Source organism: Zosterops lateralis (assembly GCF_965231275.1).
Source record: "Zosterops lateralis genome assembly, chromosome: 5".
Classification (NCBI taxonomy): domain Eukaryota; kingdom Metazoa; phylum Chordata; class Aves; order Passeriformes; family Zosteropidae; genus Zosterops; species Zosterops lateralis.
This window is the reverse complement of record NC_139766.1, coordinates 57164249-57190684: the sequence shown is the minus strand read 5'-3', so window position 1 is coordinate 57190684 and position 26436 is coordinate 57164249. Positions and strand designations below refer to the sequence as shown.

Genomic DNA, 26436 nt, shown 5'->3' with positions numbered 1-26436 from the left:
TTTTCTTGATACCACATTAGATGCCCATATAAGCCACATGGGAAGACAGGAAATAAGTCTTTACAGGTCACTTTACTTTCATGTATATGAATGAACACCTGTTTAAAAAGTGTAGCCCTTCATAAAGTTTTAAGGGCAAGGTTCACAATGAAGAGGTTTTGTTCTTACTTTTGTGGGTATTAATGCCAGTATTGGAAGCTTTAAACTCAGTTATTTTTGTGTGGTGTATAATTTTTTAAATTTATATAGGCTTTCCTGTAAAATTAAATCAAGTGGAATTGGCCCTCCCTTTTAAAAGGATTTGTCTGTAGTATTACCCCGTGGAGTTCAGGTTGTTGCTCTGGGTTGAGTTTTGACAGACAAGTAATGGGATGATCTCATCTTGTAATAACAAATGAGAGAGCTAATCACATAAAGTGCCCTGAGAAAGAATGGAAGAGTGATGATTCATTATTGCTACTATGAAAAACAATACCTTGTGCTGTATGCTTTAGTTGTGTGTTGTTAGGATTATTGTTTTTACAGCTCAGGAAGCAACACTTAAACTTTAGGAAGAGTTTATTAGTTGTCCATTAAATCAATATAAAACTGGATGCTCAGGGTGTAAATATGGCTTAAATCAACCCTATTGATTGAAGCTTTCTTGAAGATCAGCTGACATGTGCAATCTAAATAGGTGCCGGGGGTGTTTCAGGTTTATGACCAGAGCTCAGAAATGTGCTCATGATGTGTCCGTCTTACTTCAGTGGAAAGAGGAGTCATCAGAGTGCTTTAAATACTGAGGGCCTTTTAAGCAGTGTGTTTTTGATTCAGTGTCACAGTGCCTATTTTGAAAAGTTCTTGCCTGTGACATGTGACATTCCAAGTTTTCCTGGTTGTGGTGTTGAGCTCCTACACAAACAGGCTGCTGACATCCATGAGACTGTTTGAGTGACAGCTCATGAGCTTGACTCCAGGAGTCACAGTCTGACCTGTATTATATCTCAACTCCTTTGCAGGGTAATATTTTGTATTTAATCTGTGTGCTAAAAACATGTATGCTCTTTTTTTAGACATTTTTAGATAAAATTCTTCTAACAGAAGATATTTTGAGGTATGGATTCATGTCGACCTGGAAAGAGGGTGAGACAGGGCAGGGCTCTTCTCCCAGGAGCCATGTGAATAACATGTTTGTACTCTGGCAGGCTGGGGGAAGGGAGGGCACAGCAGTCAGTGGCACCAAGTGCAGGGTGCAGACATCCTTCAGCTCCAGGCAAGGTGTGACACGAGTTGCCTGTGTCACTGAAGAATGGATGTGTCACAGGTCCCTGGTGTGTGTGTATGTGCTGAAAGCACCTCTGCTCTGAGGTTAGAGATGACTAGGAAGCATCACTGTCTGATACCAGCCCAAGCTTTTTTGTGCTTGCTGTGCAACAAAGCCGTGGCTGCTGGTAATTCTCAATCTTTGAAGTGCCATTACTTATTATAATTCATTGGCTTCAGTGTTTTAATAAGGTGCACTAGAGGTAATACATAATCCAGATCCTCACTCTTGAATATGTAATTCAATCTACTTTGAACAGGTAAAACACAAAAGCTCTCAAATGTAATACTGCTGTGAGGGGGACTGTATAAGGGTGATAAGGACTACTCAGTCTTTGTGTTTTTTAAATGAAAACATGGCTTTCTGTGGAAGAGGGTTAGTGTTTCTCGTAAGAAAATCCTTTGCTAATAAAGAGTTTGTTCATGTGTACAGTGCATAAACTTGTTTTTTCTTTAAAAACACCAGTAATTGATGTTTTACAAAGACACTTGCAAATCATTATGAAAGATAAAAGAAAAGAAAGAAAGAGAAATATTCCTGCAGCAAAGATCTGTGCCATGGATATCCAAACAGTCACAGAGTTATGACGGGTGTTGGAGTCTATGTACTCTGAGGTGTGTGTGCTTAAAATGTACCAGGCTGATTCTACAGGTCATTGCTGGATTTGATTACTGTTTGTGGGTAGTTTGTAATCAGGCTGGACTGTAAGCCATCTGGAATATTGGTTTCCAAGGAGCAAGGACTGCAGTGGTGCTTGGAAGAATCTCAGCTGGCTGAAGCTCTTGGCTTAGTTTTCAAACCAAGATGACCTACCTTTCTGAAAAATACCCTTTGGTGAGATAGGAATAATTTGTGAAGAGTGTCCATGTTATGGAGGAGGTCAGGCTTTGTGTGATCATAATCCCTTCTAGCAAAAAAAACAGGTTGAAAATTGGTTGCTGTTGTAAGGATACAAGCAGAGGACAGCATAAATAAATTAATGAATAATGACTACTAATCTGTACTTTCTGCAAGGCTTATAGACTCCCTCCTCCAGCTTATGAGTAAATGTGAGCCACTACTGAATGTGGTCAGATAAGTAAAATGTAGTGAGATTTCTTCCTTCAGCACAAAGTGCATTGGGTCACTGAGCCCCTTTTCCAGTAATTCCCTCTAGTGCAGTGTATATCCTTCCAGTAACACGATGCAAGAGCAATTGCCCAGGCCCTCGGCCAATTGTGGCTTTGTATTCCCTGGTTCCAGATATTACATATCATTATTTTTCCTCTGCTAATGCCTATGTTTGACAGAAAAGAAAGAGAATACTGATCAGTCTTCTGGACCTTTGCTTTAGAATTCAAGTTTGCAAAAGAGGAACCTGACCTTGTTAAAAAGTTGTATCAAGCAAAGCAAAGGCATTATCCCTCCCTTTTCCCCTCTTGCCCCATGTATAGGTGTGGTTGCTCTAGAAATTAGGTGTGTGTGTGATGGACTGTTCTTACGTAAATGGTTGCTCCTGCTTGAGTGCCTTCAGGATTGGGGCTCCCATCAATTAGCCAGATGCTAACCCTACAAATTATACCATGTCCTTTAAACCTTCTCTCATAAAAACCTCTTGCTTCAATAAGGGCTTGCAGATTTTGTATTCTTACAGTGGAAATTTCTCCCCTTATTTCCTTATGCAGTCAGAAACCTGATGAAAGAATGGGAAAAAATTTGCAATCAGTATAGTCATGTGATTTGATGCCTGGGTAATTCACTGGCTCTTGTCCAAGGGCCAGTCTAATCTAAGGAATATGATTCTTTGTTGCCTGTTCTGTTTCTATAGAAACTCAGTTACTTAATCCTGTCTGAAAAGGTACTTGCTACATGAAGAATTAATGAACTAATAAACAGTATTAAAATTCTCTTAATTTTTTTTTTTTTTTTTAAATTTTCATTTCTATTTCATGTAGAAAATCCTCAAACAGATTATCAGTAAGAACTGCTGTGATTTCATTCTGGTTGCATCACATGTGTGCTTTGCAAAAAAAACCCCAACCAAACACAAATACCCAAACCCAAAACAACCAGCACTGACCTAACACCACAAAAAGGAACAGTTCATGAAGGAGAGTAAGCAGGCTCAGCTGCACAATTGCACGAGCTTTCATGTTAAAAAAACACATACTTTATTTTTTAATAACACATACTGTCTGTCAAAACAGCTCTTGCGTGACACAAGTAAAATGTTACTGATAAACTGTCAGTTGCAATTATCTTGGTAAGCTTGGATTTGAACTTCTGTGCCATCTTCTGGAATTCTGTCAATTTTCCTCCTTTAACCTCACTACATGGTTATTTTTTCAACCTGTTTACTGAAAAGCCCCTGACGAACTCCTACTTACTGCACCATTGGAAATTATTCTTTGTTTTCTTTTCCTTTCCTACCTCCCATTTGTTGTTTCATTCACTGCTGGCTTCTCTCTTTTGTTGATTTTTTTTTCATTGTGCTCTCCACATTTCTTCAATACATTGCTCTGTCTTAAAGTGTTTGGTGGCACAGAGGGATGTTCCTCTCCTGTCTATCATATCCAGGGGAAAAGAAGGTAGGATGGGAAGTTCCTTTGAACCTACAAGTCAGTAGGTTTGTTTTGGCTTCTCGATGTTACCTGCATATCCCAGATTTTACAGCACTCCAAGAACTAGGGGCAGAATTGTTTGGCAGGACCACCCCTGTGCCAGTGAATTTGGAAATACAGCAGGAGGAAAGAAACAAGCATACTTTTAAAGAATACAGGGAATTAACAGTGTTTCTGTATCTCGGGGAAGATTGCATTTGGCCAGGATACAACTTTATTTAGATATTACATCATGCCTACTGCATATTTATTATTGTCAGTAGTCATGTGAAGCTGAAAAGCACAGAGAAAAGATTCCTGCTGTATTTGCAGGAAACCCAGATGATGAACAGAGTGTAGTGTCTGGCTTGGTCCCCACTCCAGTTGAGCAGTACTGGCAGCTTTATGTGTTTGAGGCTTTTGCCCTTGGTGGAAGTGACATGTGCTTTCTGGGCCAGGGCTGTTCTGCTGCATTTGTGAAGCTCAGGTGGAGAGGAAAAAAAATAATTAAAGGTACATTTTAACCTACTTCATTCTCCTGAGTTTGAAAGGAGCCAGGGTGTACCAGAAGGGCTGGTGGAGAATTGTCAGTGTACAACCAGTAATCAAAATGTGAGAAATGAGGGGCAGCTAAAGCTAGTGAGACTAATGTACATTGGGATATTTTACATTCATATTTCGTGTTTGTGTCCTATAATTGTCAGATAGCTTTGTAGCACACCTTACTAATGGCCTGATGTCGTGCCCAGACTTGTTCCTCATGTGTTGCAGAATTCTTAGATTAAGAACTGGTGCATGTTAATTCATTGGGCAGAAAGAGATTGTGGTTAATCCAACCTGAGAAGATCTGTATAAACCAAAATACAAATAAAAGAGATAGAATGAGGGAAATACAAAATCACTGATAGGTGGAGTATTTCTAAGTATCAGTTTCAGTTCTACTGAGATGGAGAAGGGATACTGCTTTTGTATCTTTATGATGTACAGCACGAATCTGAAAGAGGAACAGCAAGGGAATGACAGAGCAAAATGAGGAACTAATAAAACATTGACAGTAAAAGATAAACACATGAGGCTTGAAAGGAGAAGAGAACTTTTAACAGGAGAGTTTAAAAATGAGTTTGGTGCCCATCAGTTTAAAAAAAACCCTAATTTCTACCCCAACAAATATTTCACAAAAAAAATCTCTGAAAGTTCATCCATTTGTTGTTTATATATTTCAGGGGTTTTTTAAACAATTGAAACAATTTGCTGAGAACTTCAGCATGAAAATTTAAATTGACATCTCTGCAGGGGAGATGAAAATTCTTTGTGGAGATGACAAGGGGGAAACTTACACAGTTTAAAAATAAATAGGTCCTTCTTGCAGAGAGTTTGGGAGGGTTAGAGTTTTATTTTATGTGTAATTTATTGTAAACGTAAGATCCGATATTTGTGGAAATATAGTTGGGAATTATTGGTAGTTTTTGATATGTGACTGTTGGTGGCTCTCTCAGTAGCAGAGAATTTTTAAAGCTGCTTCTGGAAAACAGTATGGCTTTGTCTTTCCTCAGTATCCTTTCACCTGAAAAACAGCTTGACTCTTAAGGCATTTTGATCCTTTCTACCCTAGATAATCAGACTCTTAAGTAGCACAATTATTTTTGCTGGAAGTCTTGAGTTTTACCTAGCTGACATTCAAGTTTTGAACCCACTTAGGGTGTATTGTCTGGGATTTCTTGTTGGAGGAGGGTTTGTAGCTGTTTTGTTTGTAGGTTTTTACTGCTCAAGGCTCCAGCAGTATATGAAACACAGGAAATAACTAAATAACTTTTAGACATGATTTCATAACACAACTACCTTCTGCTTTGTTTCAATTTGCCTGTCTTTATGCTAGCATTGATGTAGGTTAAAGAGTTGAAGTCTTGTTTAAGCTGAATATGTTTCCTTGTTAAGTCACTCTTCCTCTGTGCAACGCAAGACAACAAGTGTGAGGATGAATATGTAGATCTGCATTTTGCTGTGGAGGGTGAAATGGGATGGGGAGGGGCTGCAGAGCCCTCTCCTGTGGGATCTTCAGTTTTCCACCACTGTGTATTCATCAGAATTTCCTCTTCCGTAGGTCTCCTTGTGGGTACTCTTGATGTTGTGTTGGACTCCAGTGCCAGAGTGGCACCGTATCGAATCCTCTACCAAGCACCAGACTCCTTGGTCTACTGGACCATTGCCTGTGGTAAGGACGAATACACTGACATGTGGATTTTTATCCTCCCTGGATACTGTCACATAACATAATAAGGGAGCATCCTTCCTGCTGAGTACAGTCATCTCAGGACAAATAAATGGGTCGGGATGAAAACCTGCTGTAGTGGTAAAATTCAGTGGCACAAGAGTTTCTGATAGTCAGACCTTGAATGCCAGCATTGGAGGGTGTGTTATGCACAGTGACTGAATGAAACCAGAAATGGCCATAGAGCAGGGACATAGTATCTGTTATTTCCCACTTTTCTTCTCCTAAAACTGTTCCCAGAGCAGCAGTCCCATTCCTCCTTCTTGCAGGCACTTCTCTATGCCCAGGGCTCACTTCTGCAGCACTTCTAAAGAGCAACATTCCTGGGTGATGGGGTGTCACTGAAGAGGATGGTGGGAGGAGCACCCCAGTTACCCAGACAGGGCACCTGGCTTCCCTTGGAATGGTAACCAGGAAGAAAATGGAACTCCAGCAGTCACATGAATGCTGAACAGCAAATAGTGAGCCATTTCCTGTCTCCTCCAGGATACAGGATACATAACTCTGGGATCTATCCTAGGGGTGCCCTGCCTCCTGGATGCTTATTTCAGACATTGTATGGTCTTTCTGAATATGATGTACATAGAATTCAGCAAGATGGTAGCTAGGTTAAAGTTAACTACAGAAGTGTATATTCTTACATAGATGCAACAACTTCTAAGAGTTTTGGTCTTTAATGCTCCAACTTAGAGATCTAGCAGTGAGACTGCTCCTTTTGTCATTATAGTAATGAAAACAATTGAGTTGATATTTTTGTACATTAAATAGGATTTTTGCATATATCAGATCCTGTACTAAATGCTTATTTCTGTGGTCAAGTACCTATTACAAGTAACATAAAACGGAATGAAGTTAGTCTCTGATTTTGTCTGCTGACTCTGAAAATAGTGTCTAGAGTTAAATGCAGAAGATCCAGGCCATTTAGCTTTGATTGGCCAAGCTTGTCAGGTCAGATCATTGGTTTGATAGTATTGCTTTTCAGTCTTAGCAAATGCAAACTTTTCAGTGCAGCTCCTCCAGCTCAAAAGTTTCGCCGGCAACAAAGTTTTTGGCAACAGCCCAAACTCTGTTAATTTGAGAGAGAATTGAGAAGAGAAAACAAATGAGAAGTGCATACATGCCTATCATCCCTTTGATGGCCTGGTAACCTCCAGCACCCCCACTGCTGTCTGACATTCAAAAATACTGGGAAATGATGCTCTAGGCTTCTCCACTAACTGTGCCACTTCATTAGTGCCCATTCTCCCAATGAAATTTGACATTTAGATTGTTCGGATGACTTCTGCAGACAAATACCCTCTTGGGAAGGGAAGAGAAGGAAGAACAGATGAAGATTTGCTATAGATCTAATAATTTTAGTTCAAACCAGGCTCTGTTCTTAGCAGCATGATTTCTGTGTCTAGCAAAGGTGATATCAAAGCTGTATCACCTCTGAATCTAACAGGAAGTTTTGCTAGTAGCTCTTATTAGCACAAGTATTTCTTACTCTTTTTGATAGTACCAGACCTGAAAGAAGGTATCACTTCAAACAACCTTTTCCCCCTTTACACCCACTCCCACTACCAACTTCCTGAAGATTTTACAATTCATATAAGATAATTTCCCTTTAATTTAAAATTCATATAACATAATTTACCCGACAGCTTATACTAAAAGCAGATATTTACAAAGTTGTCAATATTGTGAAGGTTGTTCCCAAATCTGCATTTAACAGCGTGCTTTTTACTGTCATCTACTCTGCTGTGACCATGAGTAATGCATGGTCAGCTTTCCACGGATCTCACAAGAGAAAGAATGGTAAAAGTACTTGCCTGTATGTTTATTTATTTTCATCCAGATGTCAGTGCACAGCAATTAGTAACCACCTCCATCCCATAAACTTGAAAGGGGGCAGCTGAGGACACAAGTTTTCTTGCTATTTGCAGACTCCCTTTCAAAGAAAATAGTGTATTACAAAGCTCCCAACAAAATCTTCAAAGACCCTCGTGCTGTGCATGGATTCAGAAATTATTTTTAAGACTTTGGAAATAGGCCATGTGACTTCTCTTTAGATTTTTTTGCATGACACCTATAGATAATGACTGTAATTTTATACCTACAGTGTGTCCTCAAGATAAGCAGGGACATAAAATGGGAGGCAGAATTACAAGTTGTGGTCCCAGAATAAATAAATGTACCATACATGTAGAAATTTATGGTGCTGCTGAACTGTGAGAATTTTGTTTTTCTTCTGAGAAAGATACTGTAGATTTTATGCAGAAGTACAGTACACTGTCTACATTTAAGCTAGTATTAATAAGCATGCTCTTCAGTTATGACTCTTAGCCCTAATTGAAATTGCTGATGTAGTTAATGTATATATCTGTGATTCCATTTTGGAATGTGGAGTGTTTCTTGAATTTTTTGCCTCCTAGTACCTGGTTGACGGTTTTGTTGTTTTGGTTAAATTAAAAGACTGCATTAGCCTCTTGTCACTTGAGGGGAATAGTGTGGATCTTACAGGGAGGTAAAATTTTACAAAGAGCAAATAATTTATCTATGCAGCCTTGAAGCTGAGCAGCCTAGTGTTCCCTAAGGCTCTGCACTGTGGTTATTTTATGAATTTGCAACTAAAGCAATTCCTTCTGAACTGATCAAGGGTTGTTAAAATTATACAGGTTACTAAGGCCTTTGGCTGCATTTAGCTGTGCAACTCTCATTTGTCCTGCATTGTCCCTCCCTGTTCTCTAAGGGTAGACTGCTGGTTATTTGGTACTTGTAATCTCTTATTTTTACAGAATTTTGTCTTTTTCTCTGCCTTCAATAAAGAAATAATCTCCATCTTCAGTAAGCAGCTGTTCAGAGTGACTCAAAGAAATGCAATTTTTTCATGATTTGTTTATGACCTTTGGTTTTGCTTAGTGCAAGAGTATTCAAAGGGTGAAAGTAATCCAGGGGGTTTGTCTGCTCTAAAAGGACTGTTTAGACAGATTTAGATGTGAATTTTCTTGGATATTAACTCTACTGATCTAAGCTGTATGAGGATTCTGGCTGGTGAATCTGAAGATATCTCTGGGGCTATCTTATAGCTCTGGAGAGAAGTCTTGTTAACAGCCCTTTCTCCAGTGCAGTGTTGGGTTAGAAGTGTCACAGCTTAGAGTTCTGTCTATTGAGTTATACAGGAGAATTGTTATTTAGTTACTTTTCAGGGACAATTGATGATTTAGGAATGCAAAATGTAGTACACAATTAGCCTTTCCTATTGTAGTAGCCCTGCTGTGTCCCATGCCAGTGTCCCCTGCAATGTTGCTAGTGCTCAACTTAAGGCTAAAATGGTGCTATATCAAAATTCTGTTTGGAAATAAACAACTTTTTTAGATCCTTCTCCATCTGTAAAATCAGTCATTCTTACAGTGGCTTTGTGTGTTTTTCAGGTATAGAACTGGTGTGGGGTTTTTGTGATAATGGTAATTATATGCATTTTTATGCAAGTTGCTGTTGTAGCTATTGTCATTTTCCTACCAGTCATGAGGGCTCTGTATTTTGAACTGCAGTGTTTTAATTGTTAAATGAAGTTTCTTCCCCTTCCCCAAGAGTCACAGTTATTGCTAAAAGGCCAAGGATGGCAAAATGGTGAATACTTTTAATATGCTAAGACAGACAAAAACTTTCCAGTAACAGAGATAAAATCACCTGTAGTTTAAAACATTGCAGCAAATGTGTGTTTGAATCCTGGTTGAACAAAGCAAAGAGAAGGACCCAGGCTGTGATGATGAATTGTAGAGAACTGAGGTGTAGGGTTTGGGCTGATTGCGTGCTCTGCTGTAGGGGAGACTGGGAGATTAAGGTGAGATAATGGGGACAAAAAGAGATGTACTGTTACAGATTGAGAATAATCAGCCAAAGCAGTTTCAGAAGAAGTGATGAAAAATAATTGCTGAACCACAAACCAGAAAGAGACAGCTTTGAGAAATAGTTCATCATGATAGTGTGTCTGCACTGCTTGTCACTGCTCTTACAAGCTAAGCAATTTTTCTGATGACAGTTTAGTTTTATATACATAGCTCATGCATTTCATCATTGCTTTTTACAGCAGTGTTAAAGCCAACAAGAAATAAAATAGTGTTCAGACCACCACCTGAGTTCCAGAAAGGTCTGGTTGCATCCAGTAGTTTTAAGGAGAAGTAGCAGTGGTGATCATTTGTGGTTCTGAAATATTGATTACATATGTAGGCTGTTCTGCAACATGATTTATGTGTATGCACTACAGTCAGAATTGTGACAGTCCCTTGGAAGTTGCACAGAATGTTCCATTCTGTTGTCTTCATTGGAGTTGTTAGATTAAATACAATGGGAGAACATTTTGGAATTTCCAGGAGGACAGCATCTAGTGAAATATTGCATCTCCATTTACTGGCAAGTTTCCTTAGAGGTTTTTTTGTTTACGATTAAAGGGAACTGACACCGGTGAATTATTTATTTTGTGACTTTCGGTTTGTTTGTTTTTATATAGGTTGCTCAAGGAAGGAAATCACTGAACACTGGGAATGGCTGGAACAGAATTTGTTGCAAACTCTTTCAATTTTTGAAAATGAGAATGACATAAATACATTTGTCAGAGGAAAAATCCAGGTAGTGTATTAATTACTACAAATGTTGTTAATAATAAATATGACTGTGGAAGGAAAACTGATGTGAATTTAAAACAAATTGGAGGTGGTAGTCCCCAGGCTGCTCTGCCTTTTTGAGGAATACCAGATGCTAAGTAGCAACATGTGTGTAAAAATCAGGGAAACGGGGGTTAGTGCATGTAGCTAACAGCAGTGTGATTTTTAAAAGAACCATATAGATATATAGGCAGGGCTTAAGGCATTGTAAGTTCTAAAATTAATTGCGCTGTTGACTGTCTTAAACTTTGACAGTTGTCTATGCAACTGTTTTTCCATTGCAAGGCTTAATTTTAATTTCTTTTAATGCACTCATAATGTCTCCTCCCCCTCTTTTGTGTAGTCAAATCCTGTAGTATTGTCATTTACACTTCACATAGGTGTTAAGTCTTGCTGGTTCATTGATTTGTTTGCTTGGTGAGAGGTGGGAGTGTTGGTTTTCTCAGAATTTCGTTTTCTCCTTATAGGACAGATAACAGCTATACTGGCAAAAAGTACTTTTTTTGTATTAAAAATTATCTAAAAATAAATACTTTGTTCAAAGATTGTAAATAAAATTACTCTCTTTACTGGTGTGTGTTCAAAGTGTTAGCTTTGTCTCATTCCTCTTTTAACATTTCGTATAATGAGTCAGCTCTCTTATGAATCCCACAGTTGCTTGTGTTTTCCCAGTGAATCAGGGATGAGGGCTATAGATGGGCATGGAAATACCTTATATGTGAAGACATCTGTGTTTTGAAGTACAATCCTTCAGGAAATTGTTACTTCTTAGAGCTGGATGAATACTAAATGTGAATGATGGTTCTCTGTCTTACACTCTGCTCTTTGTGTAAATATGGAGCAAATTGAAGGCAAAAAGTCACAAAAGAGGCAAAAATTTTATAATAATTTTTTAATACGAAAGACAATAGAGATGATTGTAAAGGAGATTGGGAAAATAAGTGAATAAAACAGAGCTTCAGTATAGAACAGAAGGAGCCATAGTCTTTAAAAATATTAAAACCCATCTTTTCACTTGTTACCGCTTTAAATTTCATGAAGGTCATCTGCACCTGAAAGTGGGATTTTTTTCCATCCTATTAGTTAATCTAATTGAAGATTTCTTCTTTTTCTTTTTCCCCGCCCCCCCCCCACCTGTTGCTCTTCTTCTATGCTTAAGGTCCAATAAGAGGGGTCATAGAAGTAATTTAAAATTTTCCCTAAAGAGCAACAGTTCCTTTTCTCCTTTTTTACTTTTTCCCTTCCCTTAAGAAGAATTTCATGTGAAATCCCATGTCTGTCTCCTCAGGAAGGAAGAGGAAAATAGTACAGATCATAAGGGCTGTTAAGAGTATTTGAGTTAGGCTGGTTAATTCAAAACAAGGTACTGGCAAGTGGTTGGTATTTGGTTGCTTTTGACATAGGCACAGTATGGAGTGAGACCATCAGAAGGAAAGCCTTGAATAAAGTAAATAACTCCATAAGCCAAAGAGTGAGCAGAACAAAAAGTGCTCACTGAAAGACCTCCTTGGCATTGCAATAACCATTGTGGCCTGTGGCCTGGACAGCAATGGGAATTAGGATATCTGATAGCCTGTGGCCACTAACAGGATATGTCCTTTCTTCATTCCCTACCAGGGCATCATTGCTGAGTACAACAAAATCAATGGCATCAAAGAGGATGACGACACAGAGAAGTTCAAGGAAGCCATAGTGAAATTTCACAAGCTGTTTGGGATGCCAGAAGAAGAGAAATTGGTGAACTACTATTCCTGCAGTTACTGGAAGGGGAAGGTTCCTCGTCAGGGCTGGGTGTATCTCAGCATTAATCACCTTTGCTTTTACTCTTTTCTCATGGGCAGAGAAGGTATGTTTTCAGTGGATTTAGATTTGTGCATCTAAAAATGGTTAGAAATCTCCTGTAGCTTCTTACTTTTCACGTGCCGATCTCTGAGGGTACAAAGACACTGCTGAGGAAAAGAGAAGCAGGGAGCAGTTCCCTGATTTGTCACACTGCTTAACTGTGTGCTCATTCACTCGTTTGTTTGGTCCTTCTCAAAGTAGTTCTCTGTAAAACAGTGCTTGGCATTGCCCAGGGACATAGTTCACCTTAGGAGCTATGCCCAAAAGGAAAATAGGGACAAGATTACACCAGTTCTGGCTTTCTCTTCTGCTCTTACACAATCCTCAAGTACTACTCTGGCAGACTTTGTAACCTTAAATGACACATCTGCATTTGTACAACACCAGAACATCAGAAAGGTTTCAGAGGAGACCCAGAATAAAGAACTGCATAGTATGGATGCAACTAGTCTGCTCCACAGGGAGTTAATTCAAAGCATGGTGGAAGTGAACACTTCAGCAGTATTTGGTTATGGGCAATGGATCAGTCCTGGGATTTAGCCCCTGTGCTTTAAGGACATCACCTGGATTGGTGTTGGGAGAAAAGCTAAGGTTCTGTCATGGCTGTAGTGTTTGAAACTTTATACTGTATGAAAATAACACAAGCCTGTCTGATGTGTTTAGACTGTGTTTCTTTGCTTCCTTAGGAAAAGAGGACATCAGAGTCTGAGCAAATGCAGTGACAATGATAAGTCATGTTAGCTCACCTAGCTTTGTAATGCTTGTGTGGTGTTCTGTAAATAAAGGAAGTGGTATTTAAACTCTTTCATCTGCTGTTTGTCAGGTGATAGTGGTTTGTTTGTACAAACTTGGTCTATTTATGCTGTGCTCCCAACTTTTCAAGGTGCAAGAAAAAGCTAAATGCATTTTATAGGAAGAGGAAGCTAAAACCTCCTGAATATGCACATTTTTGTACTGAATCTTGTTTTTTTTGTTTGCTCCTGTTCAGCAAAGTTAGTTATCCGTTGGGTTGATATCACTCAGCTTGAGAAGAATGCTACACTGCTCTTCCCTGATATGATCAAAGTGAGCACAAGATCAAGTGAACATTTCTTCTCAGTATTCCTTAATATCAGTGAGACATTTAAACTAATGGAGCAGCTTGCCAACATAGCTATGCGACAGCTTTTGGACAATGAAGGATTTGAACAAGACAGGTCATTACCCAAACTGAAAAAGAAATCCCCCAAAAAAGTATCTGCCCTAAAACGGTAGGTAGCACTGGCTCTTACTCATTTGTTCCTCCTTAGTCCTTTTATTTGCAGGATTTTGTGCAAAACTTTTCTAATGTTGAGGCATTTACTGTTACCCCAAAAGGAATGATTGAATCCAGCAGTGGCAAAATGTGAATAATTATTTAAATATAATTACTTGATATCTTGTTGAAATAGGAAATGGAAAACACTTGAATACAAACATGTTGCAAAAATAAACTTACTTGAGCCAAATGCTCATTTGTTCAGAAATGTTTAGTGTATCTTCTGACACTGGTTGCATTTTGGTATCCGTTGTAAGGCCATTTTATGTCAGTAGAGGAAGGTAATAAAGTGATTAATGTGTTACTAAGAATTGTGCCTAGCATTAATACTTGGTCTTATCACTGGAATTGAGAAATTAGTCTAGATTATTCATTCTATCTAAAATGTAGTTTAGGTAACAGTGATACAAAAATTGACAAAATTCTAAGAGATGAAAAGCTATCTGGAAAATATTTCTTTCTCTTTTATATCATACTTCAGCTTGTTAGTTTCTTTTTCATTTTTTCTTTGTATGTTGTTCATGTTAGTGTACCATACAGAATTATAGCCAGTGCCTGTTTATATTTCTCATTACTTAGTGACATCTGACATGCATTATATCGCTTCTGTTTGTCCCTACTGTTGCATGCTTGCACTGAATGCATTATCAAGACTAAGTCTTGAAATTGTTAACAAACTCAAACCTTAAGGATTCCATAATGTTAATAAATAAGCCTCAAAGAAGCATTTGTTATTACTACTGGCAAAAAATGGATTCACTGTACATATTCTCAGGAAGTAGGGCTGAATATGAAAAGCTCACTCAGTCTTTCCTCTCTGAGAAGCAGGGCTGAATGTCTGAGTCATTCATGGCAGGCTTTTTTTCTTTCAATGTAGTTTTAGAACCTTCTAAAAGTGAAGACTATATCTCTACTATATGCAAATTATTTCCAGCTTCTTGCTGTACAGTCCTTGCTTAGCTGAGTTATACATTGCAGGTAACTTGCAATGATTTGCATGAAATACATCTTAAAATATATTATATGAAATACATCTTAAAATATATTATATATTCCCTAAACCAAGAAAATCTTTGTGTTTTTTTTTTTTAGGGATCTTGATGCCAGAGCAAAGAGCGAGAGATACCGTGCGTTGTTCCGGCTTCCCAAGGATGAGAAATTAGATGGGCACACAGACTGTACTCTTTGGACTCCATTCAACAAAATGCATATTTTGGGTCAGATGTTTGTTTCTACAAACTACATTTGCTTTACTAGTAAAGAAGAGAACTTGTGCAGCCTTATTATCCCTCTTCGAGAGGTAAATATTCATCTTTTTAAATTTATAGGGCAAGTAATAAAGCAATGTCTTATTAGATATTTCAGCCTAGCTTTGATTTTTTTTTTCTTTTTTAATTTTGGTAGGGCTTTTTTACTTTTTTGTTTGTATTGTTTGTTTTTGTTGGTTGATTTTGGAGAAAAGCCTCTTTTCATACTTTTAATCTCTTGTGAGCATGCCATTCTGGTGTGTTCTAAGTAATATTTAATGACTGTGTCTCTTAGTTCACAGTTCCTACTACTAAAGTTCACATGGAGTTTTTTCCATCAGTTTTTCATAACCCTTGTGAGTTCTTCCTCTCTCGTAACTTGTAGTTTGATTTACAGCCCAATTTTACATTTTTTGTGCCTCATAGGGAGGAGTGGAGGGTGAAACTTCCTAGATTGATGAGTGGAAATTCTGTTAAGCAATCTGTTAGATAAGGTTGGCTTTTGTCAGATGTAAAAAGATTCTTAATCCTGAAGTTTTGAATTGCCTCTTCACATAGACTTCCAATTGTTTATTCTTGTATGTGAAAAATATTTTGCCAGTATTTTTCAAATTGCTGTGTTTTCCTTTTTAAAGCTGCTTACTTAAAGCAGATCATCAGTTAGAGGAGTTTGTTTGATGCAATAAAAAATAATTATCTTGGGGAGGTTTTTTGTGGTTGACTTGATTTGTGGGTTAGTAGAAGATTGTGTTAAGTAAGTTTTGGAAGTAGTGGCAAAGCTGGTGTAACCAAGGACAGTTGGGCTTGAGTGAAGAACCAGGGAATATTTCAAGGCACTTTTTTCCCCACCAAATCATTTAGAGTAAAATGGGTTCAAAATCTTTAAAGTACAGCTTCTCAGCAGCTTGTTGCAACCACTTTGGTTATTTGGGACATGAGACATTCAATTATGGTTGCACTGTTTGTCTGAAAATCCATGGGAATGGCAGTGCTGCAGGTAAAGAGGTGGAGGAGGAGTCAAAGTCTTCATTTAACAGGGCCCCTTTTCCTGGATGCAGATTCAGCAATTGCTTTTGATATCCACAGTCACAGCAGCACAGGATTCAGAGCAGCTCTTAAGCTTTAAGAGACAGAAGTAGCTGAAGGAATAATTGCTTCCGTGAGAACAGCTTTAAGTCTCAGCACCAGCAAGGAGCACAGTAAACCAGGGGGTAGTGCCAATCCTCAGAACAACTGATCAGTACCATTAGTAATTCAAGGAAAGCCTTCTATTTAATTAAAGCTTTAGGTTAAACCCTAAGTTAATTCCAGTATTCTGTAATATCCTGGAAGTGTTTTGACAAATGAGACAATAGCAAAGCATTGATTCAGAAATTATGAAGGGGAAAGATGTTTTTCAGTGGCTGACTGCAGTGCTCACTGCACCTTCAGCAGGTGCCCTCTCCAAGACAAAGCACTTCAGATCTGTGTGTGTCTCTGTTGAATAGGAAATAAGTGGATATCAGCTCTCATTACAGGAGAGCTATAATTAAGTGTGTCCTGTGCCTTTAGAACTTGTCTGTCTTTTGTGCTGATTGCACTCGAGCAGTTTTAAAGTGGAACAGAAAACATAGGGAACACTTTCTAGCTAACTTCAATATGCTATTAATGAAGTCCTTTAAGTTAACAAATAACTAGTATATTTGTAGTTAACAGCAAAATAAAAGGAAGTGGAGAGAACAGAGAAGTGGTTTAGCACCTGAGCAGTGCACTGCAGTCTTTAAGTCTTCAAAGAGAATGCATGAAAAATTGTTACCCTATCCATTTAGCTAGAGAGCTATTAATATTATAGTACTCGTGTCTTACCATTGATTTCTGTTTTTAAAAGAGTTAGAGGAGCAAAAGTAAAAGTCCTAGCAGAATTAAATGTGCCAGTTTCTATTCTGAAGGCAGTAAGTCAGTTTTCATTACCTAAGAAATCATCTGAAGTCGTAAAAGCAGTGGTTAAAAGTATTTACAACTGTGATTTGTGTTTTGTTCAATGTATGATCTGCACAGACTTGATGGATTGATATGTTTTTAAGGCTAATAGTTAGTAATGTTTAGGACACACAGCTGTTAAAGAATTCATCAGCAGTGTATATATGACTTATTCCTGAGATTTCTTTGTGTTAATTTGCTTTACCAAAATCTCATAGAACTCGTTCCCGGTACTCAGTGGATTGTGTTATGAGTGCTGTTTACAGATTAGAGTTCAGTTAGATTAGTGACCATTTCCCTAACAACTGAAAGCCAAACAGAAGCCTCCACCTCACAGGGTTAGATATTTTCCTTTGTAAGGGAAGACATGGGGCTAATTTCCCTTTGTTCCAAGTTCTTGTGTAGTATGAAAATATGCAGTATTTTCACATAGTTAAAATAACACTATGCAGCTGTTTTCACAGTAACTATAATACAGTTGTACAGGAGCATCATCTCAAAAAATGGTTTCTTCACATGTATTGGCAGCAAAAGGTAGACCAAGGTTTCTGTGGGGATTCAGCCTGTGCTGACAATGTTAGGAAGCAGGAGAGGGATTTGAAAGTCCTACAAAAAAGCTGATAGATTTTTATCCCACACATGAAATTTTGTTTCACTGATTCTTTTAAAATAGGGCCTGAGGAAAAATCAACTAGGTAGTGCGGGGGAGTTTTGATAGAAAACGTACTGAAACCAGTTGTTTGAGGGATTACAGCCTTCATCTTCCAGGCTTGTAAGCCCTTGTAGCAAACCATGTTTTCTGGCAAAGGAGTGTCCATAGGGTTTTGATATAAGGGTGGAAGGAGAGTGTGTTTTATTGTATTAAGATGGTTTGCTAGACCAAGCAGCTTGATTAACTAAAGATCTTAAGCTTTATCAACTGTTTCTTCCTAGGTGACAATAGTGGAAAAGGCAGACAGCTCCAGCGTGCTGCCCAGCCCACTGTCAATCAGCACGAAAAACAGAATGACGTTCCTCTTTGCCAACTTGAAAGACAGAGACTTCCTTGTACAGAGGATCTCAGACTTTCTGCAACAAACCACTTCAAAAATATACTTGGATAAAAATATTTCTGGAAGCTATATCAGCTCAGATGATGAGGTATGTGAAGGAACATGAATAGTTTACTAGAAGGGGATTTTAACTGGTGTGGGGAGAGGAAACACCTTCAAGTTTTTGTGAAGCTAAACCTTTAGGCACAGAAATGTGGCCTCTTTTATGTTAATGCCTTTTAGCTGAAGTGTTAAAATTTGTCAGGTAGGATATCTATTTTCATGTTAAACCTGAGAGAAATCATCATTGCTGAGGAAGAGCTACTCTAATTCTTGCTGCCACATTCTGAAATTACCATGTATCTTATTGGAAAGTGTCATAGTTAATTAACTGTTTAATTGAATAATGCTTTTAATATCTATTTACTTGTCCAACTCAAATGTAATTCTGGAATTTTAATAATTTGAAGAAATTATCAGTTGGCATTAAACTCCTTTTATTCAAGACTTTAGCTGCTAAATCTTGTCTTTTGATTCTTCTGAAAACAATGTCTGAGCTGAGGTTTTCCTGTGCACTGCATGAGCTTTGGCACATTTGACTTAACAGGAAAACAACAGCCCTGTGCTGAGCACTGAATGATCCTGTTCTGAACTGCCTCCTTATACGTGTGTGTGCAAAGTAAATGGTTCTTAAAAGATATGATTCGATACACTTTTCTTAGGTGTTTTGGATTTCAAGCCTTCTGCTGAATTCCAGCTTTTATGTATGAAATTCAGATGCTTTGTATAACAACCTCATCAGTTCTGTTAAAACCCAGTAAAGTATAGTAATTCAGATCTCAAAGTAGAAGGGGTGGTGTATCATTTTGGTATTATGTAGGTAGATCTCACATTCCAAGTCTGTCCTAAGCCATACCTTAGTACTGTCCTGAGTAGCCCTACCCTGTTTGCCATGTGTGTCTTAAAAGAATTTTTTTTACCTGCTTTGTTGATGGTGAGGTATAATTACCATGGTGTTGTATACCAGAGCACATAGGCATGTATGGTGCTGGAACTTTTGCTGTAAAGGGATCTAAGTATTCTACCTTCTGAATTATAAACAAATTAATTGTAAGCCTTTACTACAATCTATAATATTACTACATATCTAGATACGCATGACTACTACTTGCAATTTCAGGCATTTGGTGTGAACTGCTCCGTGAGATTTTACTGGGATGCAGTTTCAAAGCTGTTTGAGAAGTCAGAAGATTATTTTGATTCAAATAATCAAAATAAAATAATTTGATTTTGATTGTGCTTTTCTTCCAAATCACAATCTAACAGTCTTATGATGTTGACAGATTGAGGGAGCTGGTTAAATTGCCCTGGGCTACTTAGGGTTAGCATTACCCTAGCAATTCTGGTTCTGGAATTTGGTTGTGTTTCAGGAGAGCTGTTGAGAAACTGGAAGCTATTTCATTATTCCCTACTGGTTTAATTTCTGCTGCCACAAGTTTTTGTTAACTGTTAGCATGTATAATTTTTTAAGTAAAGTGAAGTAAGAAGTCCAGACACTGGCTCATCTTTATGCTTATATTGCTTGTGACTGCTTTCTACAGGTGTTCACAAGGTCAAGTAGTTTAATTTCTGCCAGCCCTCACAAAAGCCTGAGCTCCGAGTCGGAGGGAGAGCGCCAGTTCAACCTCAATGATAACGGCATTCCAACAGCAACTCAAGCTTTAATGACAATGTACCGGCGCAGGTCACCCGAGGAGTTCAACCCTAAGCTGGTAAAATACACCTCTGAGTGCCCCACCTGGCTGAAAAGGCTGTTACATTATATTTGTCTGAAAACCCATGTTTCTGACCCAGAAGAGTTTCATTCTGCTAGATAGTTAAGAGGAGGTGGTATTTTTCACAGCAATAAAGGCTTGAACATGGTCTTGTTTTACCAATACAAATAACTTCACTACGTAAAGGCAAAGTTGGATGTAATTCAAGGAGAGGCTGTATTCCTGCTCTTAAGTATAACTGCTGCTCTTAACAGCAAGGTCTACTGGCATAGAAACTAGGAAATGGGAGGAGACAGCCCATTAAGAAGGTAACTGGACTGTAGCCAAGTTACTTATTGCTCACTTGGAAGGTTAGGGTATTGCAGGCTTTTTAGCACTCAAGATTTTAGTGGGTCAGAGTGTTAGAAAGAGAAACTGCATCTTTATGCCTGCCTTTCTTTTCTTGTAGGCCAAGGAGTTCCTGAAGGAACAGGCCTGGAAGATTCACTTTGCTGAATATGGCCAAGGGGTCTGTATGTATCGCACAGAAAAGACAAGAGACCTTGTGCTCAAGGGCATTCCAGAAAGCATGAGAGGGGAACTCTGGCTGCTCTTTTCAGGTAGTTTTTTGTTTGAATGTGTCTGTGGGATATAAGCAAAAGCATGAGGGAAGAAAGGATTTCAAAGATGATTAAAGGTGCACATAATAAGTGTCTGAAAATATTTGGAGTAAGGCTGTGATTGTTAGTGGGTACCAGACAAGTTGTGACAAGATTTCTGTTCAGTCTGGCAAATACCCTTTCTCAAGCAGGCTTAGGAACATAATTAAGGAACATAACATAATTAAGGAAGAACATATGAAAAGCAGAACACACACTCTGTAACCAGAAGCCAGTAGTTTAAGGACCTTCTAGATGTTCAGCAACCACCAGCAAACCTAATTCCCATTTATTTAATAATTTCTGGATCCAGTTAAGCTCATGGCCTTCACAGCAATTGTTGCAAAGAATTTCAAAGTTTAGGTGTGTGGCATGGAACCACTGTCTTTTCTTTTATTGATAATAAAAAAAAGCTACTCTAACAGTTTGTTAGGTGCTTCTATTATGTGAAAAATGGTGAGAAAACATTTGTTTGAGATTCTGTGCCATAAAGGATTCTCTAGATCTGTGTCTACTTAAGTTGAAGAATTTTATTACTAGTTATATGGAAATCAATCCTACTTCAGGCTTTCTTCATATGCTATCACCATATGCCTTCTTTAGCTCTACCCTCCCCAAGACAGTTACCCACACCACTTACAATATGAGCATATGAAAGCCTTTATCTGATCACCTAATGATGCTTTCAAGTTTTTTTCCATTTCTTCTCTAGTAATACAGTCATGTACATTTTCTCTTTGCTGCTGGGCACTGAAGGTAATGTTTTCAGAAGATACACACAGGAATGCACAGCTCTGTTTTGTGTCCTGTTAACAGCTAGTTTGCACTAATTTTCACTGTGTATCTATAATACTTATTTTCTACATAGAGTACTTTGTGCTACTGACACTTGATTTTCATTTCCAGAGAAGTTGTAAAGTCAGTAGTGAAATTTCATAGCAACTCTGAGCATGTAGTGGTATCCCTAAAGCTGAGTGCCATGCCCAAGATGAGTCATTTTCAGAAATAGGAATAGAACTTAGGAGTTTCTGTCTCTTGCTTTTGGCTGACATATCATACTCTCTGCAACCAGACATTAATCTACTCTGTCCTCAGGGCAAGTAGCTTTCTCAGAAACAAGTTTTGAGTTATTTAGGATAACCAAACCCACAGCCAGCTGCAGAGGGAGCTCATGATACCATGTGACTGCACAGTTGGTTTGTTCTTCATGCCTCCCGTTTTGTTCTGCCTGAGAGAGGTTTTAACCTCATTATAAAAGTGCCTGTAGAGAAGACAGGAAGGGGTGATAATCACCAAAGCACATCCTTTTTATTTTTTTTATCACCTTTAAAGAAATAATTTTTTTTTTTTTTAAGTTGTTGGTGTCATTTGGAATGGAAGGGGAGCAGATCATCATGTTTGAAATACTTTGCCTGCTAAACCTTCTGGTTTTTCCTGGTTTTAATATTGTTCTCCTGCTCCTAGGAGCCATTAATGAAATGGCCACTCATCCTGGCTATTATGAGGACCTAGTGGAGAAATCCATGGGAAAATACAATCTTGCTACAGAAGAGATAGAGAGGGATCTGCACCGCTCCCTTCCAGAGCACCCTGCATTCCAGAATGAGATGGGTATTGCTGCTTTAAGGAGAGTCTTGACAGCTTATGCTTTCAGAAATCCAAACATAGGATACTGTCAGGTAATTGAAATGTCCTGGACTCCTTCAGTTGCTGGAATTCCAATTCTTTCCTTGCAGTCCTGTTTCTTCAGTCCTGTGTGTGTTTGGCTGTGTGAAGCACAATGAGGTGTGGATGGTGCTGTGAGCTCACACCTCAGTGCTGCAGAGAGGCAGGAATGCTGAGGCCAGAGGGACATCACACAAGGACCTGCTCTAACAGCAGTATTAGCAGCACATGTTGAGAGATGTTTTCTGTAAGCGTATTTTCTGCTCATAAATTTAAAAACTGGACAGGTGATAACAGATCTGTCTACAGAAAATGACAATGGACCTTGAAGAAAGGTTATTTTCTTATTAACAAAAAATCGCCTCAAAACCAAAACACTCTGTGTTCAGCCTTAAATTTTTATCTATTTTTAGCTATCCATCTTATAATGAGTTATTATTCAATGTATTAGTTACAACGCTCCAGAACCTCCTTTCGTCTTTCAGCGATACCATTCCATCATTCAAAACAATGAAAAGAAACAAAAGCAACCAAAAAACCAAGCAAAAAAACCCCAAATACTTGGCAAAAAAATAAAATGTCCTAGGAGATGTCACTGTGAGTCCCAACCATCTATCTGTGGAGTTAATGCTGACCCCAGTGCATGGTTATGAGGTTCTTATGCCCATAATTCAAGTCACTTTAGTTTCTGGTCCTAAATCATTCTTTGTTACTATATGATTTTGGCTTATCACTTGGGCCTTTTTTTGCCTTCCTACATACTTTTGCAAAGAGGAAACTTAAATTCATCAGTATTAAGAAGCCTGAATAGTGTCTGACTGTTAAGACTTCTAGATGCAACATGAGTAAGTGCAAGCAGTTCTAACAGATACCATCATAACTTATTTAATAACACGTGTAGTACTAAGTAATAGCTACAACATTTGTAAAGATTATTTAACAGAGGAGCAGTAGAAGGATATTTCAGTTCTGGTCCCTAAAGCTGTCATAGTAATTAATAACCTTGAGATTTGGTTCAGCTGAAGTGAGAATTCAGGCACATCATTAGTGCTGTGGTAGGTGTTTTAGCTGCACCAGACCCAGATTCCCCAAGACCACCTATGGCAGAATATCAGTGTAACAGGGGTGCTTGGCCTGAGTCAGCCTTGATTAGGAAGAAAAATATTGATTTCTTAAAAAAAATCTACAACACAAAACCAACCAACCCAAAAACCCACCAAAAAGCCCCAGTAAAACAACAACAAAGCTAAAGAAAAACCTTAAATTTTTTTTGTGATTTGAGGCTTTCTTATGCCTTTCTTTGAGCACTGGCAAGCACTGCTGTTTTTACAGGGAAGTACTTGAACAGTTTGGGATCTGCAAGGAGAAATATGCAGCTAATTTCCTAACCACTTATCTGCCCAGGTACAGTGCTAGATATTGAATAATTTTATTTCCCTTTCTTTTAGGCTATGAATATTGTCACTTCAGTGCTTCTCCTTTATGCAAAAGAGGAGGAAGCTTTCTGGCTGCTGGTGGCTCTGTGTGAACGTATGCTGCCTGACTACTACAACACGAGAGTTGTTGGTATGCTATGGGGACATTTTTTGAAGTTTTTGATATTACCAAAAAAACCCCAAATAACTGGTGTTATTTGTACTGAAACAAATATATGGGTAGATACATGCTAGTGATAAGACAGCTTGCTCAGGAGAATAAAGGCAATTTCCTAAAGAGGTAATGTTATGGTTAATAGTTTATCACTTACTTAGGATCAGATGGCATTCTAAAGTGGGCTTAAGCAAAGCAAATTTTTAAGAGATGGGAGGCTAAAATTTGAGTTTTAGATTGTCCAGTTAGCTGATTAAGGTAAAATGGAAACAGGAGCTTTAGCAGTTTGCAGCAGAAGTCTTTGTGCCTGTACCTCTAATGTGAAAAGGCACAAGTATCAGAAAGCTGTTGTCAAATGAGCTTCCTTGTGTATGTGGAAGTGAGTGACTTCAGTTTATCATGGAATCTGTTTTTACTATATCTCACAAATACTTGAGATACTCAGCCTTAGAAATTATTCTTCCTGGCCTGGTTAAAACACTGATGTTATAGTATGGGAATGTATAATATGGGGTTCTCTTGAAGTAAATGTAAACCTTCACAGTCACCCTGTCCTTATTCAACAGGTGATGCTGAGGTGTAACACCAATTAATAATGGTAATATCAAGCCGCTATTTAACTTCTGCTCCTGTTTGACCAAAATAATCCTTTTTTATTTATTATGGATTGTGTAATTAAAACAGAAAACAAAACAAAACAAAACTTATTACAATTTGTATGTATAGCTCAGTAATGGAATCTGTTACTCATTTGAAAGTGAGAAGATATGCATAAGCACCGTGCAGAATATTCTTAGGGTTTTTTATTTATTTACAGATTTTTTTTTCCTCCCCTAAATGGCAATGCATCAGTTTCTCCTGCATTAATTCAACCTTATTTATCTTCAACAGGTGCATTGGTGGATCAGGGTGTTTTTGAAGAGCTGGCTCGTGACTACATTCCACAGCTTTATGACTGCATGCAGGACTTGGGTGTGATCTCCACCATCTCCCTATCCTGGTTCCTCACTCTTTTCCTCAGTGTAATGCCCTTTGAAAGTGCAGTGGTAGTTGTGGATTGTTTCTTCTGTGAAGGAATAAAGGTGATATTTCAGTTAGCACTCGCTGTCCTCGAAGCTAATGTAGACAAGCTGCTTAACTGTAAAGATGATGGAGAAGCCATGACAGTCTTGGGAAGGTATTTATTACAGAAAATTAAGTATCTTTGTGTTTGGGGTTTTTTTTTGCTTGCTTTTCTGATTTGTATTCTATGTTGAAATACTAAATTTAAACCAATACCATTTATGTAAATCTTTTACATGCTTGTCGTCCCCTTTCATCCACATAAAGTACTCCTTATTTTAAAATAATGCTAAGTGACCAACAGGATACAAATTCTTTCAAGACATTAAAATAAACTTCCCAAACCTGGCTATAAAAATTTAACTTGATTCGTTATTTTAGTGTATTACATGAGTTTTGTTACTTCAACCTGCTACCTTTTAAATGTTACTAAGAAAAAGCCTAGATGTAAAGGAAAACTGGTTTGGGAATAGACTAAGTAGGACTCAGAAGAATTAGGTAGGATCTTGAACTAATAGATTTCAGTGAAACAGGGTGATGATAGTGGCTTGAGTCATTTAATCAGAACTTATGCTGCTGAGTGTAACCTCTGATTTTCTTGTGCTTAGTAGTGGTGTTTAGTTTTCAAAATGCTGCTGGAACTTTGGATCTATTCATAATGAATTCCAGTAGTATGACCTTAACTCTTCCTAGACAATGGCTCGATCACTTTTACACATAATAATCAATATGTGACCTGTATGCTGTTAACCCTCAGAAGAGAGAGCCTACAAATTTGCTATGGGTTTCTCAATTCTTTATTTTTTTTTTCCCTGCCAGATATTTGGACAGCGTAACTAATAAGGACAGCACTCTTCCTCCCATTCCTCATCTTCACTCCCTGCTCAGTGATGATGTAGAGCCTTATCCTGAGGTGGATATCTTCAGGCTAATCAGGTCTTCCTATGAGGTAGGATAAGATTTCTTAATAAGAACTTGCCAAGGCACACAATTTCTGCTTCACAGAGGAATTTGATACTCTGTAGTTTGGCTTTGCTTGAAATGGAAAAAACATAAAAGAAATGCAGACTCATCTGAGGAGGCTGAAATGGAGCAAGGAAGAGGAGTTAGACTTTCTTCTTCTTTTAACTGGAACTTTTAATTGGAGCTGTTTCATAGAGAAGTCTGAGGCCTCAAAGGAGAGCAGCCCACAACCCAAAAGTGATTTACAAACAAAAGGCTGAACTTTTAACTTGAAATGAGTTCATTCTCATTTAAGCCTTTTGTGCTTTTCCAGACTGAAATAGTAGTGAAATGATGTATGATTTCAGAAGATGTTTCTATTGTCAGTGAAACTTTGTTTCTTTTGCCTTTCATTTTCTTTAAAAGTGCTGATTGTGACCATGGGCCACTATATTCTCTACTATCACCAAAGCTAAAAAAATTCAAGTGAAAGGAGCTGGTAATAACTAATATCTATTAAAGTACAGGACAAAGCCTGCAAAACCAAGTAAAATCTGCAGACTGGTTTAATTGTCCTTAAATTTAAAAAGA

The 26436-nt window shown here is 38.1% G+C and overlaps 1 protein-coding gene across 2 annotated transcripts in view; it reads left to right on the top strand.

Moving 5' to 3' along the window:
* The window catches only part of TBC1D9 (TBC1 domain family member 9), a 48897-nt gene that overhangs the window by 8457 nt on the left and 14004 nt on the right, over window positions 1-26436 (top strand). For both annotated transcript variants that reach the window (XM_083860902.1, XM_083860901.1), the window contains exons 2-13: window positions 5984-6094; window positions 10644-10762; window positions 12415-12643; window positions 13628-13889; window positions 15029-15236; window positions 18076-18282; window positions 19775-19945; window positions 20397-20547; window positions 22051-22265; window positions 23700-23817; window positions 24733-25018; window positions 25723-25852. In XM_083860902.1, coding sequence (XP_083717028.1) covers window positions 5984-6094; window positions 10644-10762; window positions 12415-12643; window positions 13628-13889; window positions 15029-15236; window positions 18076-18282; window positions 19775-19945; window positions 20397-20547; window positions 22051-22265; window positions 23700-23817; window positions 24733-25018; window positions 25723-25852 — 2207 coding nt within the window. The remainder of the gene's footprint in view (window positions 1-5983; window positions 6095-10643; window positions 10763-12414; window positions 12644-13627; window positions 13890-15028; window positions 15237-18075; window positions 18283-19774; window positions 19946-20396; window positions 20548-22050; window positions 22266-23699; window positions 23818-24732; window positions 25019-25722; window positions 25853-26436) is intronic.